Source organism: Triplophysa rosa, linkage group LG12, assembly GCF_024868665.1.
Source record: "Triplophysa rosa linkage group LG12, Trosa_1v2, whole genome shotgun sequence".
NCBI lineage: Eukaryota > Metazoa > Chordata > Actinopteri > Cypriniformes > Nemacheilidae > Triplophysa > Triplophysa rosa.
Genome location: NC_079901.1, coordinates 25,015,530 through 25,038,013, shown reverse-complemented (window position 1 = coordinate 25,038,013; position 22,484 = coordinate 25,015,530). Strand labels below are relative to the sequence as shown.

The 22,484-nt window shown below is 41.4% G+C and overlaps 1 protein-coding gene across 1 annotated transcript in view; it reads left to right on the top strand.

The window, feature by feature from the left end:
- hcn4 (hyperpolarization activated cyclic nucleotide-gated potassium channel 4) overlaps positions 1–22,484 on the top strand; it is a 59,819-nt gene that overhangs the window by 17,305 nt on the left and 20,030 nt on the right. Inside the window, exons 2-4 of the mRNA XM_057348140.1 lie at positions 8,324–8,747; positions 16,826–16,987; positions 20,292–20,510. Of these exons, the coding sequence (XP_057204123.1) occupies positions 8,324–8,747; positions 16,826–16,987; positions 20,292–20,510 (805 nt within the window). The remainder of the gene's footprint in view (positions 1–8,323; positions 8,748–16,825; positions 16,988–20,291; positions 20,511–22,484) is intronic.

The following is a 22,484-nucleotide window of genomic DNA, read 5'->3' as shown; positions in this document are numbered from 1 at the left end:
TCACTCACTCACTCACTCACTCACTCACTCACTCACTCACTCACTCACTCACTCACTCACTCACTCACTCACTCACTCACTCACTCACTCACTCACTCACTCACTCACTCACTCACTCACTCACTCACTCACTCACTCACTCACTCACTCACTCACTCACTCACTCACTCACTCACTCACTCACTCACTCACTCACTCACTCACTCACTCACTCACTCACTCACTCACTCACTCACTCACTCACTCACTCACTCACTCACTCACTCACTCACTCACTCACTCACTCACTCACTCACTCACTCACTCACTCACTCACTCACTCACTCACTCACTCACTCACTCACTCACTCACTCACTCACTCACTCACTCACTCACTCACTCACTCACTCACTCACTCACTCACTCACTCACTCACTCACTCACTCACTCACTCACTCACTCACTCACTCACTCACTCACTCACTCACTCACTCACTCACTCACTCACTCACTCACTCACTCACTCACTCACTCACTCACTCACTCACTCACTCACTCACTCACTCACTCACTCACTCACTCACTCACTCACTCACTCACTCACTCACTCACTCACTCACTCACTCACTCACTCACTCACTCACTCACTCACTCACTCACTCACTCACTCACTCACTCACTCACTCACTCACTCACTCACTCACTCACTCACTCACTCACTCACTCACTCACTCACTCACTCACTCACTCACTCACTCACTCACTCACTCACTCACTCACTCACTCACTCACTCACTCACTCACTCACTCACTCACTCACTCACTCACTCACTCACTCACTCACTCACTCACTCACTCACTCACTCACTCACTCACTCACTCACTCACTCACTCACTCACTCACTCACTCACTCACTCACTCACTCACTCACTCACTCACTCACTCACTCACTCACTCACTCACTCACTCACTCACTCACTCACTCACTCACTCACTCACTCACTCACTCACTCACTCACTCACTCACTCACTCACTCACTCACTCACTCACTCACTCACTCACTCACTCACTCACTCACTCACTCACTCACTCACTCACTCACTCACTCACTCACTCACTCACTCACTCACTCACTCACTCACTCACTCACTCACTCACTCACTCACTCACTCACTCACTCACTCACTCACTCACTCACTCACTCACTCACTCACTCACTCACTCACTCACTCACTCACTCACTCACTCACTCACTCACTCACTCACTCACTCACTCACTCACTCACTCACTCACTCACTCACTCACTCACTCACTCACTCACTCACTCACTCACTCACTCACTCACTCACTCACTCACTCACTCACTCACTCACTCACTCACTCACTCACTCACTCACTCACTCACTCACTCACTCACTCACTCACTCACTCACTCACTCACTCACTCACTCACTCACTCACTCACTCACTCACTCACTCACTCACTCACTCACTCACTCACTCACTCACTCACTCACTCACTCACTCACTCACTCACTCACTCACTCACTCACTCACTCACTCACTCACTCACTCACTCACTCACTCACTCACTCACTCACTCACTCACTCACTCACTCACTCACTCACTCACTCACTCACTCACTCACTCACTCACTCACTCACTCACTCACTCACTCACTCACTCACTCACTCACTCACTCACTCACTCACTCACTCACTCACTCACTCACTCACTCACTCACTCACTCACTCACTCACTCACTCACTCACTCACTCACTCACTCACTCACTCACTCACTCACTCACTCACTCACTCACTCACTCACTCACTCACTCACTCACTCACGGACGCTTGATGGTGTCCGTCACACTCAGCGACTGTTATCTGTGATGGGAACCTGTGTTAGAAACACACGCTCAAGTAAAGATAATGAGAGAGATTAAATGCGTTCTGAATGACTCTTCTCTGAGGGGAAATCAGATTCAGGTTTTTAGTGATTGTTTTAAAGGAACAGTATCACACATGAAACCTATGTCAGGTGTTGTGTTCTTCAGGTGGAGACACACACACGCACACGCACACAGATGTGTTCAAAGTGTTCAGGATCTCCTGCAAAAGTTGAACCTCACAGAGTTGGACAGGGTGTAAGAGGAAAGACTAATTCATACCGGCACGTTATACTGCATCTGTCTGATACAACATGATCTAACATCCGCCCTCTCTCTCTCTCTCTCTCTCTCTCTCTCGCTCACCCTGTGTCTCTCTTTAATGTGTCATGAGGGTGTGTGTGTGTGTTGCCAGATGGCACATCCATTTCTGGTAGGGATTCTTCTCGCAAACACACTTGTGAGCCAACGACAACCTCGAACAACAAACAACCGCCTCGTGAACAAACGCACAACAAAGGCAAGAAAATGCATTATTCAGGAGGTTCATAAATGAGCATCAGAAACAAACACTCGAGAAGACACGCATGTAAAATAACCAACACACACACACACGTGTGACCTGAAATCGGTGTAATTTTATACCAATGACAACGATAAACGTTGAATTCTTTTTCATTTGATGGAATGATATTGTTCTAGGTTTGCTGCAGGACGTTGCTCTGCGGGGGTTGTTAGATGCACTTGTTCTTCAGGGTGGATGCGGTGGGACGTTGATCTCAATATAACCTGTGATGGTTCTCATACAGTCTGATCTTCTCTGTGTGTGTTTAGCGTTCAGAAGTTTATTTCTACAGTCCGGGTTCTTCAGATGTCATGTTAATATCAGTAATGGTGACAGCGATGTTGGAGTTATTTTACTTTATTTAGTTGTGTTGTATCATTGCTCAGTGTGAGGTTCAGTGCTGTGAGTTAACATCTTAACTTATCTGTTGTTCATGTACAGATGAACCGTGTGTAACATTCAATAACAACACACATAAACACCTTCCTCTTATAGCCACATGACTCTTGTTTCTTTCCATGACGACAGTATGTGTATATATATATATATAGAGGAGGGTGTTGTCGTGTAGCTCTCTCTTTCTCCATCACTCTCTCTCTCCACATCTCTCTCTCTCTCTCTCTCTCTCTCTACATCTCTCTCTCTCTCTCTCTCTCTACATCTCTCTCTCTCTCTCTTTACATCCCTCTCTCTCTCTCTCTCTCTCTCTCTCTCTCTCTCTCTCTCTTTACATCTCTCTCTCTCTCTCTCTCCACATCTCTCAATCATTCTAGACCTACATATTTAATTAGTACTGGTAGTACAATTATAGGGTATTGCCGCATTGCGCTGTAAATTAATCGTATTTCTTTTATGCTGGTAGGATAATCTGACAGGGTATTTTGCATTGTAAAATCATCCTACCGGTATATTTTGTCGATGTGGTTTAGATTATAGCCTAAATTTTGCCCTGCGGTAGGAAAATCTGACAGGTTGGACAATTCGAGGTTGAGACACGGCACATAGGCTGAGGTCTCGCTCTGTTCTGTTTCAGTGTGCGGCTCTTCTGGTGTTAAGAAGCGGCACTCCGCCATGCCCCAGTTTTCTTCTCAAGTTTAAGTTTTAACAATTTACTTTTTTATCAGAGATAATCACGGAAAACCTGATCTATATGCAACGTGGTAGACTAACCAAATCACACTTGTAAAAGCGGCACATTCGCACATAACGAGTGCGCGAAGAAATCGATCATAGCCTATTAGATTATTAATTTAGACGGGGACTGTTCCCCAGTAGCTTTATGTCTAACAAAACGATCGCATCAATATAACAACACTAAAGAGCGAGCTCTTGCTTTCTGATAGACAGCCTGTATCTCCACTTGTCACCGTCTGCATAATAATAATGCCCGTTTCTTGTTAAGCAATGCATACAGAAACGTTCCCGCTGGATGCAAGCAGCCCTTTAGCTTGTGTTTTTAACAACACATGAAAGTTTGTTTGTTTAATAAATATAAACCAAATTCATTCTCCAAATGTTTTTTTAATGATATAGCCTTTTGTTCCATTTTAAAAAGTGAGGGGGCACAGTGACTGAAGTGGCCAGGCCATGCCGCCTAGTGCCCCCTCGTAGCGCTGACTCTGGCTGTCACGATAAACCGACGATAAATATCAGGTGATTTATGCACAGCTTGTGAGTGAAGTACGGGAAAATGCTGCCGCATCCGAAAGCCAGAGGGCGCTCTCATGCGGAAACTCCAAATACACACTGCAGAAGAAGACCATGACACCTTCTAGAATCTAGGAAATGCATATGGACATCTTTTTATCACTGTTACTCAAGCCTCATCAGGTATTTTTATGATGATAAAGTATATTTATAATGATCGTGTTTGACGCGTGTTGCTATTTCAAATGCAAATTATAAGCGACTCAAACTCGCACTGCTTTTAGATCGAGCAGCATTTCTACTGATCCCAGAGCCGTGCTTCACGGACAAGCTACGCATTAAAAAATATCGACACATTGCATATCGCAGCCAGCTCGGTCACAATAGGATTTGGTGGTATCGCGATAAATTATCGTGCAGCCCTACACTGTGTCAGTAGGAAAAGGAAAATAGAGCAAATTGTAAGTCAAAACTTGGTAGTCTTGTTTTCTAATCTGGTGAAATCAAGAGTTTTGGTCGATTTTTATTATTATAAATCTGTTAATGATCTTGCTACTTTTGAATGTATTTGGTGTTGTAATGAGGTTCTGTTTTTGAGGGTGAATTGTTTTTTACCCATATTTTATGATTATTATTATTTTATTTTATTTTTTCTTCTTTTCTCTCTCCATTTTGGATGTTGTGAATGGTGAATGAAGGGTTGTATTGTGTAAGGGTAGATGGTTTTTGTAATAAAGGCGTTGTTAAATCTCTCTCTCTCTGTGTGTGTGTGTGTGTGTGTGTGTGTTTGTCCTATCGTTCTCTCTCTGTTCCTGTCTCTTCTCTCCTCTTCGGATGTGAGGTGAATTGCAAATGCTGGATGAACTTTAGTCGCATCTCACAATATGAAATACACACACACACACACACACACACACACACACACACACACACACACACACACACACACACGTACACAAACATTTCTGTATATTGGGATTTATTTTTTCTAAATGCTTGAGGTGATGTGTTGGACTCCTTTATATCTGTCAACTTTCAGTTGTATGCCAGCATATAGATCACACAACTCACAACAGGCATGGACTAAAAGCTCCAGGTTTGTTTTTTTCACCGTCAGAACCGTCGTCTGGTCCGGATGACCCAGTTAAAACTGTGACTGTGTCTGGAGAGGTAGCAAATGACAAATGTAAATTTAAGAAAAAAGTGTTGATGATGCGTGTGTGTGTGTGTGCGCGCTGGGAAACACAGAGGTTAAACATCTAATGTTGTGAGTGTGAGCTGTGATGTGTGTGACGTTCTGTTGGATTTTAAACCCACTGAAGTGACAATGTCAGAAACATCAGGCTAAATATAACACACAGCTTGACAGCGATCCAAACCGCCGGATTCCCTCGCTCCTTTGAACAATTCCAATTACTGTCAGCGTTTTCTCTTTGTGTGTGTGTGACAGTTGTGTGTAATTCCCCCTGTAATTAATGTTGATTCAGGAACGCCGCGATTAGTCCACAAATAACCCTAAGCCACAAAGAGCTGAATGCTCCTGCTGAACGAACCGATAAATAAACACACAGAACTATGAGTAAATCTCCACAAACACCAGAAACCAAACTGCTTTTCTTCTGTTTTGAATGTTTTTTTTACATCCACTATGGATTTTTTTGGGCTTCTTAAACTCAGGAGGGTGAACACAACAGAAGAAAAATTATCGGCCGATAAATGGTCATTTTTAATGTTATCGGAAAAATGTAGGCCTATATATTATAGCCGATAAATTATGAATCATTTCCTTTAGTTAAACCACTTTCTTTAGTTCAAATACATTACAGTACGGTCTTTCTGTCATGATCATTCACTTACTGCTATCCAGCACCTCAGAGATGACGTATTTTTGTAGGCTAACCCGGAAGTAAGCGTCGCACTGGTTCCCTCAACCAGCGCAAAAAATAAGCTCTGTGATTAACAAAGGTTTATGATGTTTACACGTTTTAACTATCAAGATCATCTTTACAGATGAACACCACATTTGTTACTTTTGAAGCTGACATACAATGGGCAGAAGTAAAAAGCTAACACAATGCTATAAACAGACTACACTGCGGTCGCTCGATATCAACGTCACCACCAACAAGCCTCCGACGACTCTTTCAGACTTGATTAAACATGTGTAATTACTCCGTGAATGAATCCACATCCACATTATAAGATATCTGTGCCCATGTTGCATTATTTGTGAGCTTTATTTAAATGCGCGATGACGTCTAACGTCCCCGCCAAAGGACGTAGTCGCATTTAGCAACTTGTTAGCAACCGCCGTTTTTAAGACGCAATAAGGCTTTAAAAAAGGTATTAAAATGATTATTTTGATCCCATTTTTCAACCTTTAGTTAGTGTGTAATGTTGCTGTTAGAGCATAAACAATACCTGCAAAATGATGAAGCTCAAAGTTCAGTGCCAAGCCAGATATTGTCTTTAACAGAATTCGCTTTTCAAGGACTACAGAGAACGGCTGGATCGGACTACAGCCCTCTACTTCCCGGGTACATGATGTCATTATTCCGAGTGCTTTTAATAACCCTCACCCAAAGGAATACGCCTAAAAAGGGGCGATTCCTTCCTTAGAGAAGAGGAAGAGCCGCTGGAGTAGTGTTTGGTTATCAGAGATCGTAATCATTTGACTGAGCTGCGCGCTAAACTACTTTCACTTTCATCACAGTCCTCCAGCTGGTCATAAGCGTTCAGCGACACACATTCTAAGAGAACCAACGGTGAAATAACAGCTTCCGTGACTTTAACATCGGCTGTGAAAGCTGTTCTGTGTAACACACTGATATTGTGTGTGTGTGTGCGCATACCTCTAAAACACTTCTATCAAACGTCCTTTGAAGTCCTGCTTGCAAATGTCTCCTGGTCAATCTGCTTGTTTTATTATTCAACTCGGGTCTGATATAAAAAGGCAAAACTAACGCTTCTGTTATTAGTGTTAATTAGTGTTAATTAATATAACCGGTCTGACGCCATTTGGTCCGGTGTCATTTCCCTCGCCATAGTAGGAAAAACATTTGCGATCTCTAACGAGGACTGACGTTTGCACATGCACTAGCAGACCTCCGTTACACTTCGATCGATCTGCATGTGTTTAACTGATGAAGTGAAGTTGACGCCATTGTTACTGTTTATTGCTAAAAGCTAAAGTTTATGAATACACGTGCACTGAGAGGAGCACCGACCAATCACAACAGCCTGAGAAGTATAAGCTCGCTGATATGGTGTGGGTGGGACATCTTCACACACACCCTATGAGCGGGGAACCAATCACGACAGACCTGGTCTGGATTTACCAAAAAACACATTCAAAAACCCATAGACTTTGGGGCGATGGAACAGGAAGTCCTAAAATGCTAACTCGTTTTGCATATAAAAATAGGTCATCTCTGAGCCTCCCTATTAGCAAAACATTGTTGATGTAGTATGTAGATATTTATGAATGTGTAAATTATGGGAACAAAACCACATTGTTTGAAGCCGACTGCTGTCCGAATGCTTTCTGTCTTGAGACCTGTTCGACTCGTGGCTATTGAGAACACCTTTCTGTGTTGCTCTGGAAGAACATCTTTAATTTGTTTATTAAATAAACATTATACCAGAAAAGTTTAAAAGTTAAAGAATCATTCATTAGTGAAAAGTAGGCTTGTTACATGATTATTAGGGCAGAAAAAAAAGAAGTGTCAGTCTCAGAAAATGTTATATTAATATTTACATACAGTACTGTATATCGGCCAATATATCGGTTATCGGCTTCCAATGTTCAAGAATGATCGTTATCGGCCAGAAATGACATATCTGTGCATCCCTAAACAGAAGCAGACGCCCTTCTCTCCATGCTGTCTATAGAGCCCTGAGGAAATATCACCCCACAACACAGCCAATCTAGAACACACACGGGAGGACGAGAGAGGTCGAGCTGCATGCATTAAACTTCAGTGAAATTCAGCAACATGAAGTCGTGATTGTTATTCGTGTCTGGACTGGAGTGTGTTCTGCTTACCATTCATAAGCTAAAGTTCACTGAACAATTCTTAAATGATTTGTCAGAATAACGTCCTCTGTCAGAGCAGTGCATGCTTGCGTTAACATACTGAATAAATAAACAATGTGTGATGTTTTATATGATGAAACGTGTCATTAGAAGTGCTGTGCAGTGTTTATTAAGTAAAGCAGACGTCATGTTCTCGCTGCAGGTTTTACTGGGATCTGACCATGCTGCTGCTGATGGTGGGAAATCTGATCATCATTCCCGTGGGCATCACGTTCTTCAAAGACGAGCACACGCCTCCGTGGATCGTGTTCAACGTCGTCTCCGACACCTTCTTTCTCATGGACCTGGTGCTGAACTTCCGAACCGGGATCGTGAAGGAGGACAACACCGAGATCATTCTGGAGCCTCAGCAGATCAAGATCAAATATCTGCGCTCGTGGTTTGTGGTGGACTTCATCTCCTCCATCCCCGTGGACTACATCTTCCTCATCGTGGAGACGCGGATCGATTCAGATTTCTACAAGACTGCGCGCGCCCTGCGGATCGTACGCTTCACGAAGATCCTCAGCCTGCTCAGACTGCTGCGGCTCTCACGATTGATACGCTACATTCACCAGTGGGAGGAGGTGAGAAGAAAACACCAATAACATAGACACATGATCAATTTAATTCTTGAATATTTAATGATAAATGTGTATTATAGGAGTTTTAAATGCAACACAATTTATGAATATATTTGGCAAATCTGAGTCCATTTTGAGACATTAAGAGCTCTAAATAAAAATTCATAATAAAGATAGATCACAGATGTATGGAGCCCTTTTAGGGACATGGTGGTGGAAATAATATGAGAAAAATATTTTTTAAAGCTTTTGCGTTATCTCGCAAAACATTTGTATTCCCCCGAGAAACATTGCAAAGATATTTGCGTTCTCTCGCAAAACTTGTGCATTCGCTCGCAAAACTTTTGCGTTCTCTGGCAAAGATATTTGCGGTCTCTGGCAAAGATATTTGCATTCTCCTGCAAAACTTTTGCATTCTCTCGCAAAGATATTTGCGTTCTCTGGCAAAGATATTTGCGGTCTCTGGCAAAGATATTTGCATTCTCCTGCAAAACTTTTGCATTCTCTCGCAAAGATATTTGCGTTCTCTGGCAAAGATATTTGCATTCTCCTGCAAAACTTTTGCATTCTCTCGCAAAGATATTTGCGTTCTCTGGCAAAGATATTTGCGGTCTCTGGCAAAGATATTTGCATTCTCCTGCAAAACTTTTGCATTCTCTCGCAAAGATATTTGCGTTCTCTGGCAAAGATATTTGCATTCTCCTGCAAAACTTTTGCATTCTCTCGCAAAGATATTTGCGTTCTCTGGCAAAGATATTTGCGTTCTCCTGCAAAACTTTTGCATTCTCTCGCAAAGATATTTGCGTTCTCTGGCAAAGATATTTGCGGTCTCTGGCAAAGATATTTGCATTCTCCTGCAAAACTTTTGCATTCTCTCGCAAAGATATTTGCGTTCTCTGGCAAAGATATTTGCATTCTCCTGCAAAACTTTTGCATTCTCTCGCAAAGATATTTGCGTTCTCTGGCAAAGATATTTGCATTCTCCTGCAAAACTTTTGCATTCTCTCGCAAAGATATTTGCGTTCTCTGGCAAAGATATTTGCATTCTCCTGCAAAACTTTTGCATTCTCTCGCAAAGATATTTGCGTTCTCTGGCAAAGATATTTGCATTCTCCTGCAAAACTTTTGCATTCTCTCGCAAAGATATTTGCGTTCTCTGGCAAAGATATTTGCATTCTCCTGCAAAACTTTTGCATTCTCTCGCAAAGATATTTGCGTTCTCTGGCAAAGATATTTGCGTTCTCCTGCAAAACTTTTGCATTCTCTCTCAAAGATATTTGTGTTATCTCGCAAAACTTTTATGTTCTCTCACAAAGATATTTACGTTATCTCACAAAGATATTTGCGTTCTCCTGCAAAACTTTTGCATTCGCTCGCAAAGAGATTTGCGTTCTCTCGCAGAGATATTTGCGTTCTCCTGCAAAACTTTTGCATTCTCTCGCAAAGATATTTGCGTTATCTCGCAAAACTTTTATGTTCTGTCGCAAAGATATTTGCATTCTCTCGCAAAAGTTTTGCATTCTCTCGCAAAGAGATTTGCATTCTCTCGCAAAGATATTTGTGTTATCTTGCAAAACTTTTGTGTTCTCTCGCAAAGATATTTGCATTATCTCGCAAAACTTTTGCGTTCTCTCGCAAAGATATTTGCGTTCTCTAGCAAAGATATTTGCATTATCTCACAAAACATTCTGCGAGTTCGGGCAAACACTTCATGTTTAATGTCCCACTGGCAGAGTTTGAGACTAGCTCCGTACATAAACATTGGTCTTTAGTCGCAGATTCCCAGACCAGTAACTCGTGAGCTAAACGTTCTTTTAACACAAATGACACCTCATTTTATGTAACGTAAACAATTATACTACAACTTAATTTTCCTCAAACCGAGCCTTGTATTGATCTCAGGAGGCAGCCGGCTGAGACAAGACAGAGGGGGTCGTCTGCAAAGTGCAAACCCCGAAGATCATTAGGCTACTAAAAATAGTCATTAACTTTAGTGCTACATACTGTAGTATAACTAAAACCAGTTTAAATTCAGCAGGATAGCATTAATGTGTCAATTAAATTTGGTGACGTGTGTAGACATTGAAGTTAATGACTATTTTTGTAGTAACTCTTTTCGGGTTTACAGTCACTTTGCAGATGGTCCCTTCGGACTTGTCCATGTCGCCTGCTCATATAGAGATCAATAAATATAATACGACTCATTTTGAGGAAGACTAGATCCTTGTCTAAGGAATTATGTGTTATTTGTGTTATAACAACGTTTGACTTACGAGCTATTGGTCCGGGAATGTTCTAATCGCTCCATTGTTAATGTTCGGAGCGAGACAACAGGACGTGTTTGTCTGAAATCACAGAATGTTTAGCGAGAGAACACAAAGGTTTTGTGAGGGAATGCAATTTTTCTCGGGGGAACGAAAAGGTTTTGCGAGATAACGCAAAAGCTTAAAAATATTATTATCACATATTTTTTCCACCACCATGTCCCTAAAGGGGCTCCGTACAGATGAGATCTCTTAAATATCTCAGTTATTTCTTCTAGACATCAATGAGATTAAATGGAAAACAAATAGAAACTTTTGCTGAAGTCTCATCTGCGTCTCAGATATTTCTCCTGAGTCAGAAATGTGACAAATGTGTCCGTCATGAGAGTTTGAGAAGAGATGTCAACAATGTGTCAAACTGAGCTCAGATTTGTCTCGTCTGCAATCAAAAGTCAATATAGTTGAAGATCTCAGCATCAACTCAAACATGTCTCATCACATTTACTCACATCCAGATGATTTCACCTCTACATTCATTCACACCTCCAGACTCTTCATGTGTTTCAACAATTACACTCTTTTTATTTCTCCTGTTTTAAATACAACTGAAATTGAGGCTAGTTGATCCTTAAATGAAACACAAAATCAAATCTCCTGAGCCACATCTGAGCAATAACATCTTCTTCTGGCAAAGTGAGAAACATCAGAGACTTCAGGATCTGTTCTTGCTCTCTGTTGAGTCTCTTGCCATCCACGAGAAGCACTTGTGATATTAATGTGATGTCTGCGGGTGTTCTGCTGACAGCATATGTTTCATGACTCTCCCGTTCAGGCCGTCTGGGATGTTTGGCAGGAATATGAGCAGCGTTGAGTGTTACACATATCGATTAATGAATAAGCAGATGAATGTTGAGGAGTGATGTGCTGTCTTCTGAGGGGATGATGATCAGAAGTGTCTGTCAGTCGGTGAACAGGGTCTCAGGGGTGCAGCTGGTGTCTCGTTGGTGTTGTCACACAAATTTTCCATAACAGCGCTCCATTAACAGCCTGCAAAACACGGCTCAGAAAAAACCTCATTTGAATAAATCTGGAGACTCGTTTACTGAAAGTTAATAGCTTCGTTTACATGGACACATGGGATTGAATTTAATCAGATTGCGCAATCTGAATGTAGTGTTTACATGAAAGGCCAATTAAGTGATCTGATTGATGTGCGTGTTTACATGACGAGCTTCAAATCCCATATAATCTGCTGACATGCGCACACTGCACAAGTGTTCACCTAAAGACCACTAAAACAGTGTTTTAAAGCACATCTTGTGTGCCAAAGCACGAGGTTTTACCATGACTAAACTACCAAGACCCACCAGAGCGTCTGCAGGCAAACAATCATGAAATAAATGTTTAGCCACAACAGCTAATACCCAACTTTAGAAGTGATGATATGCGGATTCATATATCAGCATTAACGATGGGCGCGGGTATCATTATAATATTCACAAAATGGCTCCTCAAACAATGTCGTAAGCACAGATGTGTTTATTTTATGTCACAGACACCAGCATAATAATGTACAATTCATAAACGCAAAATAATGTCCACATATCAATGAAGCAAGGTCGTTACAGCGAATTAACATGGTAAAAACAGTGACTCCTTCCAAAGCACATGCAAGTAAACGATAAATAAAATAAATGTTCGGTAGCCTACTACGAATATAAATTAAATTTTATGATTAGATATTTTAGCCTACAGGATGTTTGTGCATATGCAAATGTATCGTGTTTTAAAAAGGAACTGAGAAATTGCGGTTAAAAACTCACTCACAGGGAAACAGTAAAGACATTTTAAATGCATAGAAACATGAGTATGTTCATTTAGAGATGACAAGCATATGGAAATGTGGACCGATTTGTCAGATTTATGGTTTTTGGTTTCTTTAGCAGCAGCTGCTCCGTTCCGTGCGTCATACGGCCTGACGTCTGTACGAGCCAGCGTTGTCTTTGCACATGCGCACAACTTCCTACTTCAGTTTTCAATCTGATCAAGTGTATACATGTCCTATCAAGCGGATTACAAACGGGATAAACCACCCCTTACAATCCCACTAAAATTTCAATCGGCTTGGGCATTTTTAATCTGATTGACGTGTTTATATGGAGCGTTTTCATTCGGATTGGATTTTTAATCAGATTACACTGGTCCATGTAAACGCAGCTAATGATGTCAGCAGTAGTGGCTGAAAGTGATGTCCGTATTTGTACAATATGTGCTTTAAAGGAGTAGTTCACTTTCAAAATACATTTTCATGATAATTTACTCACCCCATGTCATCCAACATGTTAATGTATTTGTTTCTTTAGTCGAAAAGAAATGAAGGTTTTTGATGGAAACATTCCAGGATTTTTCTCTATATAGTGGACTTCAATGGACTCCAATTGGTTGAAGGTCAAAATGACAGTTTCAGTGCCGCTTCAAAGGGCTTTAAACGATACCAGACGATGAATAAGGGTCTTATCTAGAAATTATGAAACGATCGGTCAAAGAAAAAATGTATATGCTTTATAAACAGAAATGCTCGCCTTGCTCTGTTCTGCGATGCGCGTTCATGACTTCACAAAATACGTAATTACGTTGAAAAGGTCACGCTTGACGTAGGCGGAAGTACCGAGTCAGTGTTTACAAGTTGAACGTGAAGTTTTCAACGTAATTACATATTACGTGAAGTCATGAACGCGCATCGCAGAACAGAGCAAGGCAAGCATTGTGTTTATAAAGTATATACATTTTTATTTTTTTTTAGAAAATGACCGATCGTTTCGCTAGACCCTTATTCATCGTCTGGTATCGTTTAAAGCCCTTTGAAGCTGCACTGAAACTGTCATTTTGACCGATTGGAGTCCATTGAAGTCCACTATATGGAGAAAAATCCTGGAATGTTTTCATCAAAAACCTTCATTTCTTTTCGACTAAAGAAACAAATACATTAACATGTTGGATGACATGGGGTGAGTAAATTATCATGAAAATGTATTTTGAAAGTGAACTACTCCTTTAAATGTCCCTTCAGCTTCATTTAAATCATCAAAATATGAGATGTGCTACAACATAAATACAACTTAAAGGGACAGTTGACCCAAAAATGAAAATTCTGTCATCATTTGCTCACCCTCATGTCATTTCATACCTGTATAAATTATTCTGATGAACACAGAGAAAGATATTTGGAAGAATGTTAGCAATTTTCAATTCTGTGACATCATACTGCCATAGTAAGAACAACTAAATGGTAGTCAAAGGTGCCCCAGAACTGTTTGTGTTCCTAAATTCTTCAAAATATCTCGCTTAGTGTTCAACAGAACGAAAAAAATACAGTATTTTTTTCCTACTATGGTAGTGGATGATGTCACAGAACTGAAAACCGCTAACATTCTTACGAATATCTTTCTCTGTGTAACAAATAAATGTATACAGGTTTGAAACAACCTGAGGGTGAGTAAATGATGACTGTGAACTGTCCCTTTAAGGCAAACTTTTGACAAGACCTGTTAGCGTGTTATGAAATCAGAGAGGAAGGTTGTAATGTGTCGGGGGCAGTTTTAGACCCTCGGTAATGAAGCGGATGTGTTTGAGGTGAGTTATGCTCTTAAGCGCTCTCTTTGTGTTCACGGGCGACTGGAGCTCGTCTCAGCGGTCAGAGTGAAGAAGAACAACACTTACAGAAGGAATGAATCTGAAGAGCATCTGGGTTTCCGTCTCTATAATATTGACACGTGTGAGATTGTTGTGCTTTATCTGGATGTGTTGTGGATGGAAAGATCCAGCATGTCTCTGAGGTGCTTTAGACAGACTCGCTGGTTATAGAGTTATATGTGTGAAGGATTCACCAGTTAGTTAAAGGAGAAGTTCACCTTCAAAATAAAGATTCTGTCATCATTTTCACGCCCTCTTGTCATGTCAAACCTGTATGACTTTCTTTCTTCCTTCCGCAGAACACAAAAAGACAAGAGGGCGTGTAAATGATGACAGAGTTTTCATTTTGAATCGAAAATTCACCGGCTTATCATCACCATCTCCACCCAACACATCAGGTGTTTGTGAAAGGAAGAGTTCACTCCACAATAACAATTCCTTCATCATTAGTAAAAACATGTGTATGTGAATGTGCTAAAAAACAGAACTCGTGTGACATGTGCTAGACTTTTTTCTCTCCGTCTCTCATTTCTCTTCGATTTAAGTATGTTTTATTGGCATGATAAAAAAAGTGTAGCAAATACTTTTACAAAGAGAAGTGAAAGAAAGTAGTACAAAATCAAGTGATTGATTTAAATAAGAGTGAAATAATACGTTTGGCTACAAATAAAGGAGCAAGCATCAGATACTTAAAAAGAGGTGTGAAGAAAAATAATAAAATACATAAATGTAAAATGGAATTATCATAATTCTCTCTTTCTCTCTGCTCTCTCTTCATCCGTCTCATTTCTTATCTTCTTCATCAATCAGAGATTTTAGTCGCTGTGTGAAGCTCTCCTCTTTAATGTGCCTTCATACCAATTAGATCCGTGTGTGTGCGTGCGTGCGTGTGTTAATGAAAGAGTTGTTGAATAGCCCTAATGATTTTTATGATTTTCATACTTTCAATATCTCTTCCTCAGTAACAAGAACATTTATCTTCATTCCTCTGATTCACAATAATGACTTTAATATTAAGACAATATTAGAGAGGATTTCCACAATCCACCCCGGAGTACTCTTCTGTTTCATTACACCACACACTCCATTTCAACATTTATTACAATCCAAGAGCACAGAGAGAGACAGATCTCTGCCGAGGCTTGCCTTCTCTCTCTCTCTCTCTCTCAATGTCGTCAACATTAAAACACAGGATTTAGAATTCAAGAGAGTAAAATCCAAATGTCCCACAGTCATGAGTTATGATGATGTGTGTCATGTGTGTTATGTTTTAACTCATGCTTTAGACGAAGAAATCTTTCAAACAGAAAACATCATGGAAATGATTGGGGTCCAGTATGTTTTTGGATTGTGAGTTTATTTGTGTGTGTGTGTCTGTGTAAAGGCAGATATGGGTAATGAGAGTGACTTCTATAAACGCCTTCATGATTAATTCATCTGATGTCGTGCTGTTTCACTGCGCTCAGATCATTATTACCGATCTGATCTTCTGTTCATCATTACTGCGTCCTGCCAGAGGAAAATATGATTAAAGTATACAAACAGACTTTATTATTGTCCTTCATAAACATTCATCATAAATCAGTAGTTTTACACTCTGGACCATTATCTTTGTTTCAATGACATCATTTGTAGTCATCATTTCACATTTTTAAATATGCAACAAATAAAACATTCAAATGAGACCATTCCGGAAAAAATAAAACAATGAGGAAATCTTTCCGAATGGAACGTCATTGTCGTGTTTTGGCAGATAACCACATACAGTATGAGAGAGACTGTGATTTATAGGGCTTTAATTGTCTAATAACAGTCGTGGAGCTCTGTCACATAAGCTGTTAAAAGCTGTTGTTAAGTGGTTTAATAAGCACACGCGTGTGCCATGGCTTCACTCACAATAAGTAGCTTTACATTGTAAAAGCCATTAACACTCACCTGCCCGCATGAGAGCCCCAAGAGAACACTTAACCATCAGCATCATCACTCGCTCGCTCACTCACTCTCTCTCCGTTGAAGTTTTGTTTTGTTTCCAGTACAGAATGTCAATGTATTTTCAGTTGATTTCAGTCACTGAATCAAACGAAGGAGTGTGAGAGAGTGATTTTCCTGTCCGTCTTTTTTCAGATTTTTCACATGACCTATGATCTGGCCAGTGCAATGGTGCGAATCGTCAATCTGATTGGAATGATGCTGTTGTTGTGTCATTGGGACGGATGTCTTCAGTTTCTGGTGCCGATGCTGCAGGACTTCCCCGCTGACTGCTGGGTCTCCAAGAACAAGATGGTGGTGAGCGTTCACACACGACACCATCAGATCACCAGTGCCATTCTTACACGCGACTGCATGATGTTCTGTAGTTAATATACAGTGTGTCCCAGAAGAAACAGGATTCCACATCATAATTGGTTTTAAATATTCATTTAAAGAATATATGGAACTTATTCCATTGAATTTCCTGCACAAATGAATGTACTGTGATAGAAAAATGCTGATACCACACATACTGTATGTTCTGATCATACTGACACGTGTTTTTTCACTTGTTAGTTGTATGAAGTTTCTCAGGTCGTGTTTTTCAACAGATTTAATTTAGTTTCGCTCTGTTATTGATAGTTTCCAGTGAGCTTGGCTTTGAATTCTGTCCATTTTTAGTCGAGAGGATGTGCAGCCACTGAGTCCCCAGAGTCCAGACAGAGCGAACAGTCTCATTCCTGATGTCTGTGAGATTTACTTTGCTTTAGGTGAATGCCAGACCAGAGCTGTGACCCTCAATCAACCTCATGAGAGAGAGAGATGGAGAGAGAGAGAGAGAGAGAGATGGAGAGAGAGAGAGAGAGAGAGATGGAGAGAGAGAGAGATGGAGAGAGAGATGGAGGGAGAGAGAGAGAGAGAGAGAGAGAGAGAGAGAGAGAGAGAGAGAGAGAGAGAGAGAGAGAGAGAGAGAGAGAGAGAGAGAGAGAGAGAGAGATCGAGAGAGAAGAGATGATGAGAAGGAGTAGAGAATGAATGAGAGGATTTGAGAGAGAGAGTGAAGTAGAGAAGGAGGATTGGAGAGAGAGAGTAGAGAGAAGAGAGAGAGAGAGAGAGAGAGAGAGATTGGTAGAGAAGAGAGAGAAGAGAGAGGAGAGAGAGAGAGATGTAGAGAGAAGAGAGAGATTAGAGAAGAGGTATGAGAGAAGAGAGAGAGAGAGAGAGGAGAGAGAGAGAGTATGTAGCGAGCAGAGAGAGGAGAGAGAAGAGACGAGCTGACAGCAGCGAGAAGAGAGAGAGAGACGAGGAGAGAGAGAAGAGAGAGAGCAGAGGAGAGAGAGATCGGAGAGACAGAGAGATGAGAGAGAGGGAGAAGAGAGAGATGGAGAGGCACGAGAGAGAGAGAGAGAACATGGAGCTAGAGAGAGAGAGAGAGAGAGAGAGAGAGAGAGAGAGAGAGAGAGAGAGGTTGTGTGTGATTTATCAGCAGGTTTGTGGATGAGGCCTGTGGCGGTTCACTGATTCCCTGAGGGATAATTGATGATGTGTAACACAGAGACCGAGATCAGATTCAGTCATGATCAGACACACACGTTCTCTCTGATTATCACAGAACAGATGCTCAGATTCATCCTGTTTATTTTGAGAAGGTAAAGAAATGATAAAAGAATTTTCATTTTTGGGTGAATCATCACTTTAATGTATGACAGTCTTTTCCAACCCCGCTCAGGCGCTCGACATGTGAACCTCAGTTTGATGGACTGTCGTTACACTGAAAAAAATTATTATGTGCCTTAGTAGATTTTATGAAAAGAAATGATACAAATATACTTAATATAATTATGTTCCTGTTTTTAACAAAACAATTGAGTTAAAATAACGTAAAAATCTTGGGAATAAAATCTACTAATTTTGGTTGTTAAGATTTTAATTATTTTGTTTGAGTCATTTTAATTTAACAAATTAAGTTAACCCAACTCAATTTTATTATGTTAAACCCATTTAAATTGGTCAAATTAAGTTGACTTATTCATTTTGTGTTGAGACTACATAAATCATTTTTTGTAGATATAGCTACCTTGGCTGTTGATCTGTAGTTCCCAGGAGATTCATTTTCAAGGTTAACTCTTCGTGCTTTTTGTTGATTTATCTTTGAGATTTAGGAGAGTTTTGGTATTATTTTTAAGTTTGTGTTTTTTGAGTTGTTAGCGTTGTTCAGAAGAGCGGTGCTTGTGCCTCAGCTGAGGGAGGTTATATGATATAAGTCATGAAGTGTGTTATGGAGCAGTAAGTGTGCTAATACAGACACCAGTCTCTTCTCACTTGACCATCTATGTTGTAAAAAAATAGTATATTTCAATATGAAATATGTGAAGTTTGAGTTAGACACATGTTTTTGTTCAGCTTAATTAGTAACATTTACTTGATATTTGAACAAAAACTAAATGTATTTATGTAATAAGTTCGTTCTTGGAGGGAAGAAAGGAGGCGGGGTCGGCGTGACTGAGATGAATATATATTCCACAAAACGCAAAGTAAACAAACAAAAGTATAAAGTATGGCCGTCCTGGCACATATGGCACAACAAGATGCTGTCAGCGTTCTCCTCAGCATACGCTCTCTCTCGTTCGCTCTCAGTGGTTCGTCCTCAGCCGTTCCTGTTCTCAGCCTCTCACCCCTGATACTGCTTCTCAGGTTCTCTCTCGAACTCTGTCGTCCGCTCGTGCTGCTTAAAAAGTGTCTCCTCACCAATCACTGGAACGAGACACAGATGATCGTAATGTGTGCTTGACTTACTTACGCGCCGTTTTTCTCTCGACTCCTCCCCTCGGCGCAGACCTCGCAAAACCACACCCCCTCGCCACAATTTAATAAGTAGAATTTACTTTATTCTGGTTAGTAAGTTGTACTTGAATTATAGCAGCAAATTTTACTTAAAAACATTTCGTGCAAATTGTTGATTTTATGAAGTTATTTTTGTCAGTGTATAAACGCTCTGATCTCTCTCTCCTCTTTTTGGAAGCCGTAATAACCTCTCTCTCTCTCTCTTTCATGACTGAGTCCGAAAGCAATCTGGACGTCACCTCAGACAGAGCCAATATTGATTCCTCACGGGCTTCCACATACATCCGCAGGACAAGGGCAATTTATTTTCAATATTTTAGAGACAGCGAATGTTCACATCTTTCTAAACAGCTGACCCACTTTTCACCGCTCGGATTTCTGTTTCATTTCCGGCTCCATGCGGTCGTATTTTCATGTCGCAGTGCCACTGTGTTTTCCAGCTCACGCCACATTGATATTCATGAGGTCTTCACATGCGTTTGAACTTTGTTTTATACACGTACTTGTTAACAGTACATTCAACAAATTATTGTTTTAAGTGCTTCACAGCAGACAATGACTTTTAAAACATTGTTAAATCATTTTGACTTTTTTAGGAGCATGAAAATCATTTAAAAAATGCACAATGTGACCTTATTTTATATTGTCATTAGAAATGATTCATCACAAATATATTTGACACGTCCCTCATGTCTTTGCACACGATCGATGAGACTCGCGGTGAGTGACCGAAGATGTCAAAACCATGTTCCAGATCTCTCTCTCTCTCTTTCAGAATGACACGTGGGGTCAGCAGTACTCGTATGCCCTCTTTAAAGCCATGAGTCACATGTTGTGTATCGGTTATGGGATGTATCCTCCCGTGGGCATGACGGACGTGTGGCTCACCATCCTCAGCATGATAGTGGGCGCGACGTGCTACGCCATGTTTGTCGGTCACGCCACGGCTCTGATCCAGTCTCTGGACTCCTCACGCAGACAGTATCAGGAGAAGGTGAGTGACAGATGCTGAATGTAATGAGGTCATGACACCAGCGGTTCAGAGGTGCATTATGGGATTGGGATGTGTTGTGATTAAGGCTCGGGGGGTCATTACTGTGCCTGCAGAAGTGTTTTGTCTTGTTATAGGACATGACTAAATATCTGTAAAACTGTGTTGGCAATTATTGTATTCTTGTGTTACATATAAGTGTAATGTAACTCTTTCTCCTGTAAGCAACACCTCCCGGTACACCCTAGCAACCGCATGACAACATCCTAACAACCACCTCCTGGCAACCATTCACAACACTGTTTCATCGGGGCAGTGACTTTTGTAGGCTATATATTCACGTTTCCTTATAATGTAAGTTTGTAGTTTTCTGGTCGGTCCTGCATCATCAGCGGGCAGCACACGTTGCCAGATCCACGGTCCCTCAATCCCCCTGCATGGGCAGACCTCAGGCTCTTTCCTCAAGCCCACCTCAGCGCGGGCAACACGCCACACAACACACCATCTGCTCAGAGACAAAATGAGAGCGTGAGAGATGGAGATGATGTATGGAGGGAGAAAGAGAGAGAGAGAGAGAGAGAGAGAGAGAGGGATGGATGGATGAGGGATTGAGAGGTGTTGAACCCTAATTGTGTTGAAAGAGGATGTTTGTGTATGTTTTCTAGAGATGATGTCATTTAGGGAACGAGGTGATGAAACGACACATAACAGAATTTATTCTTCGTAAATCCCCACCGGGATTCTTATTTGAGACGTTCAGAGGATTTGAAAACTCTGAAGAGTCTGACAACTAGCGTGCAGCTCATGTGTTGTTCTGTAGAAGCATCCCAGCACGTCTTATGAAAAGTGATTTGATGGTTTTGTGAGGATGTGCAGTGAAACAGGTTTGAGAAATGAATGAGATGCATGTGTTTTGACCTCTCTCTTCACCTCTCGTCTGCTCAGTGGAGCAGACAGGGTTGTGTCTCACGCTCGAGGGCGTCTCAGCTCGTCGAACAGAGAGACGGGCGTTTGACCCCTGCGACATTTCGGGGAAAATGGTTCAGAACGCCGCAGTGTTTGTTCGGACATTCAGTTAAAGTTAAAGCGCAGGAACACGCGTCCTCTTTAATTCTCTCATCTGACTTTCAAGACGTTCACCAGACTCGCTCTCTCTAACGAGTCGTCTGTACGAACGCCGGCCTGATTCTTCAGGTATGAGGCTGTCAAGTGGCTTAAATAGCCATTTGGTTTCCCGGCGGACGCGGCCTCTGAGCTCCAGGTCGAGCAGACACCCGTTAATGTGCCGTCCGTCCCATGGCAACCTGCTCCCATGGCAACGGATCTCACGATTCAGTGCGTGCCAGCCGTCCTGTAGAGGAGATGTTAACACGGTAAACACGGATGAATGTAGAGGAGAGAGTTTGTTGTGGTAAATAATGTGAGCTTCCAGCGTTTCTCTGTCAGAGGATGGATAGAGAAGACAGACTTATAGAGGGCTTCAACCGTGCATGTGTGTGCGCGTGCGTGTGTGCATGTGTGTTTAATGGATGGAGACAGTGCGTCTCACACACACACACACCTGGCTGTGCAGTTATTCTTTCAGACAGTAGCCTGTAGGTTCCTCTACATCGATCTGAAAACCGCTGAAGTGAAGAGAACTCACCTGATGGAAACATCACATACACACACAAACAGCCATGTGAGCTTTGTGAATGATGCATGAGTGAACACACACACACACACACAAAACACAACACACAACACACACAAAACACAACACACAACAAGCACACACAAAACAAAACGCAACACACACACACAAAACACAACACACAACACACACACAAAACACAAACACACACACATGCAAACACACTGACAAACATGCACACATGCACGCACACGCAAACACACTGACAAACACGCATGCACACGCGCACACAAACACACATGCACACACACACGCACACAAACACACATGCACACACGCACACA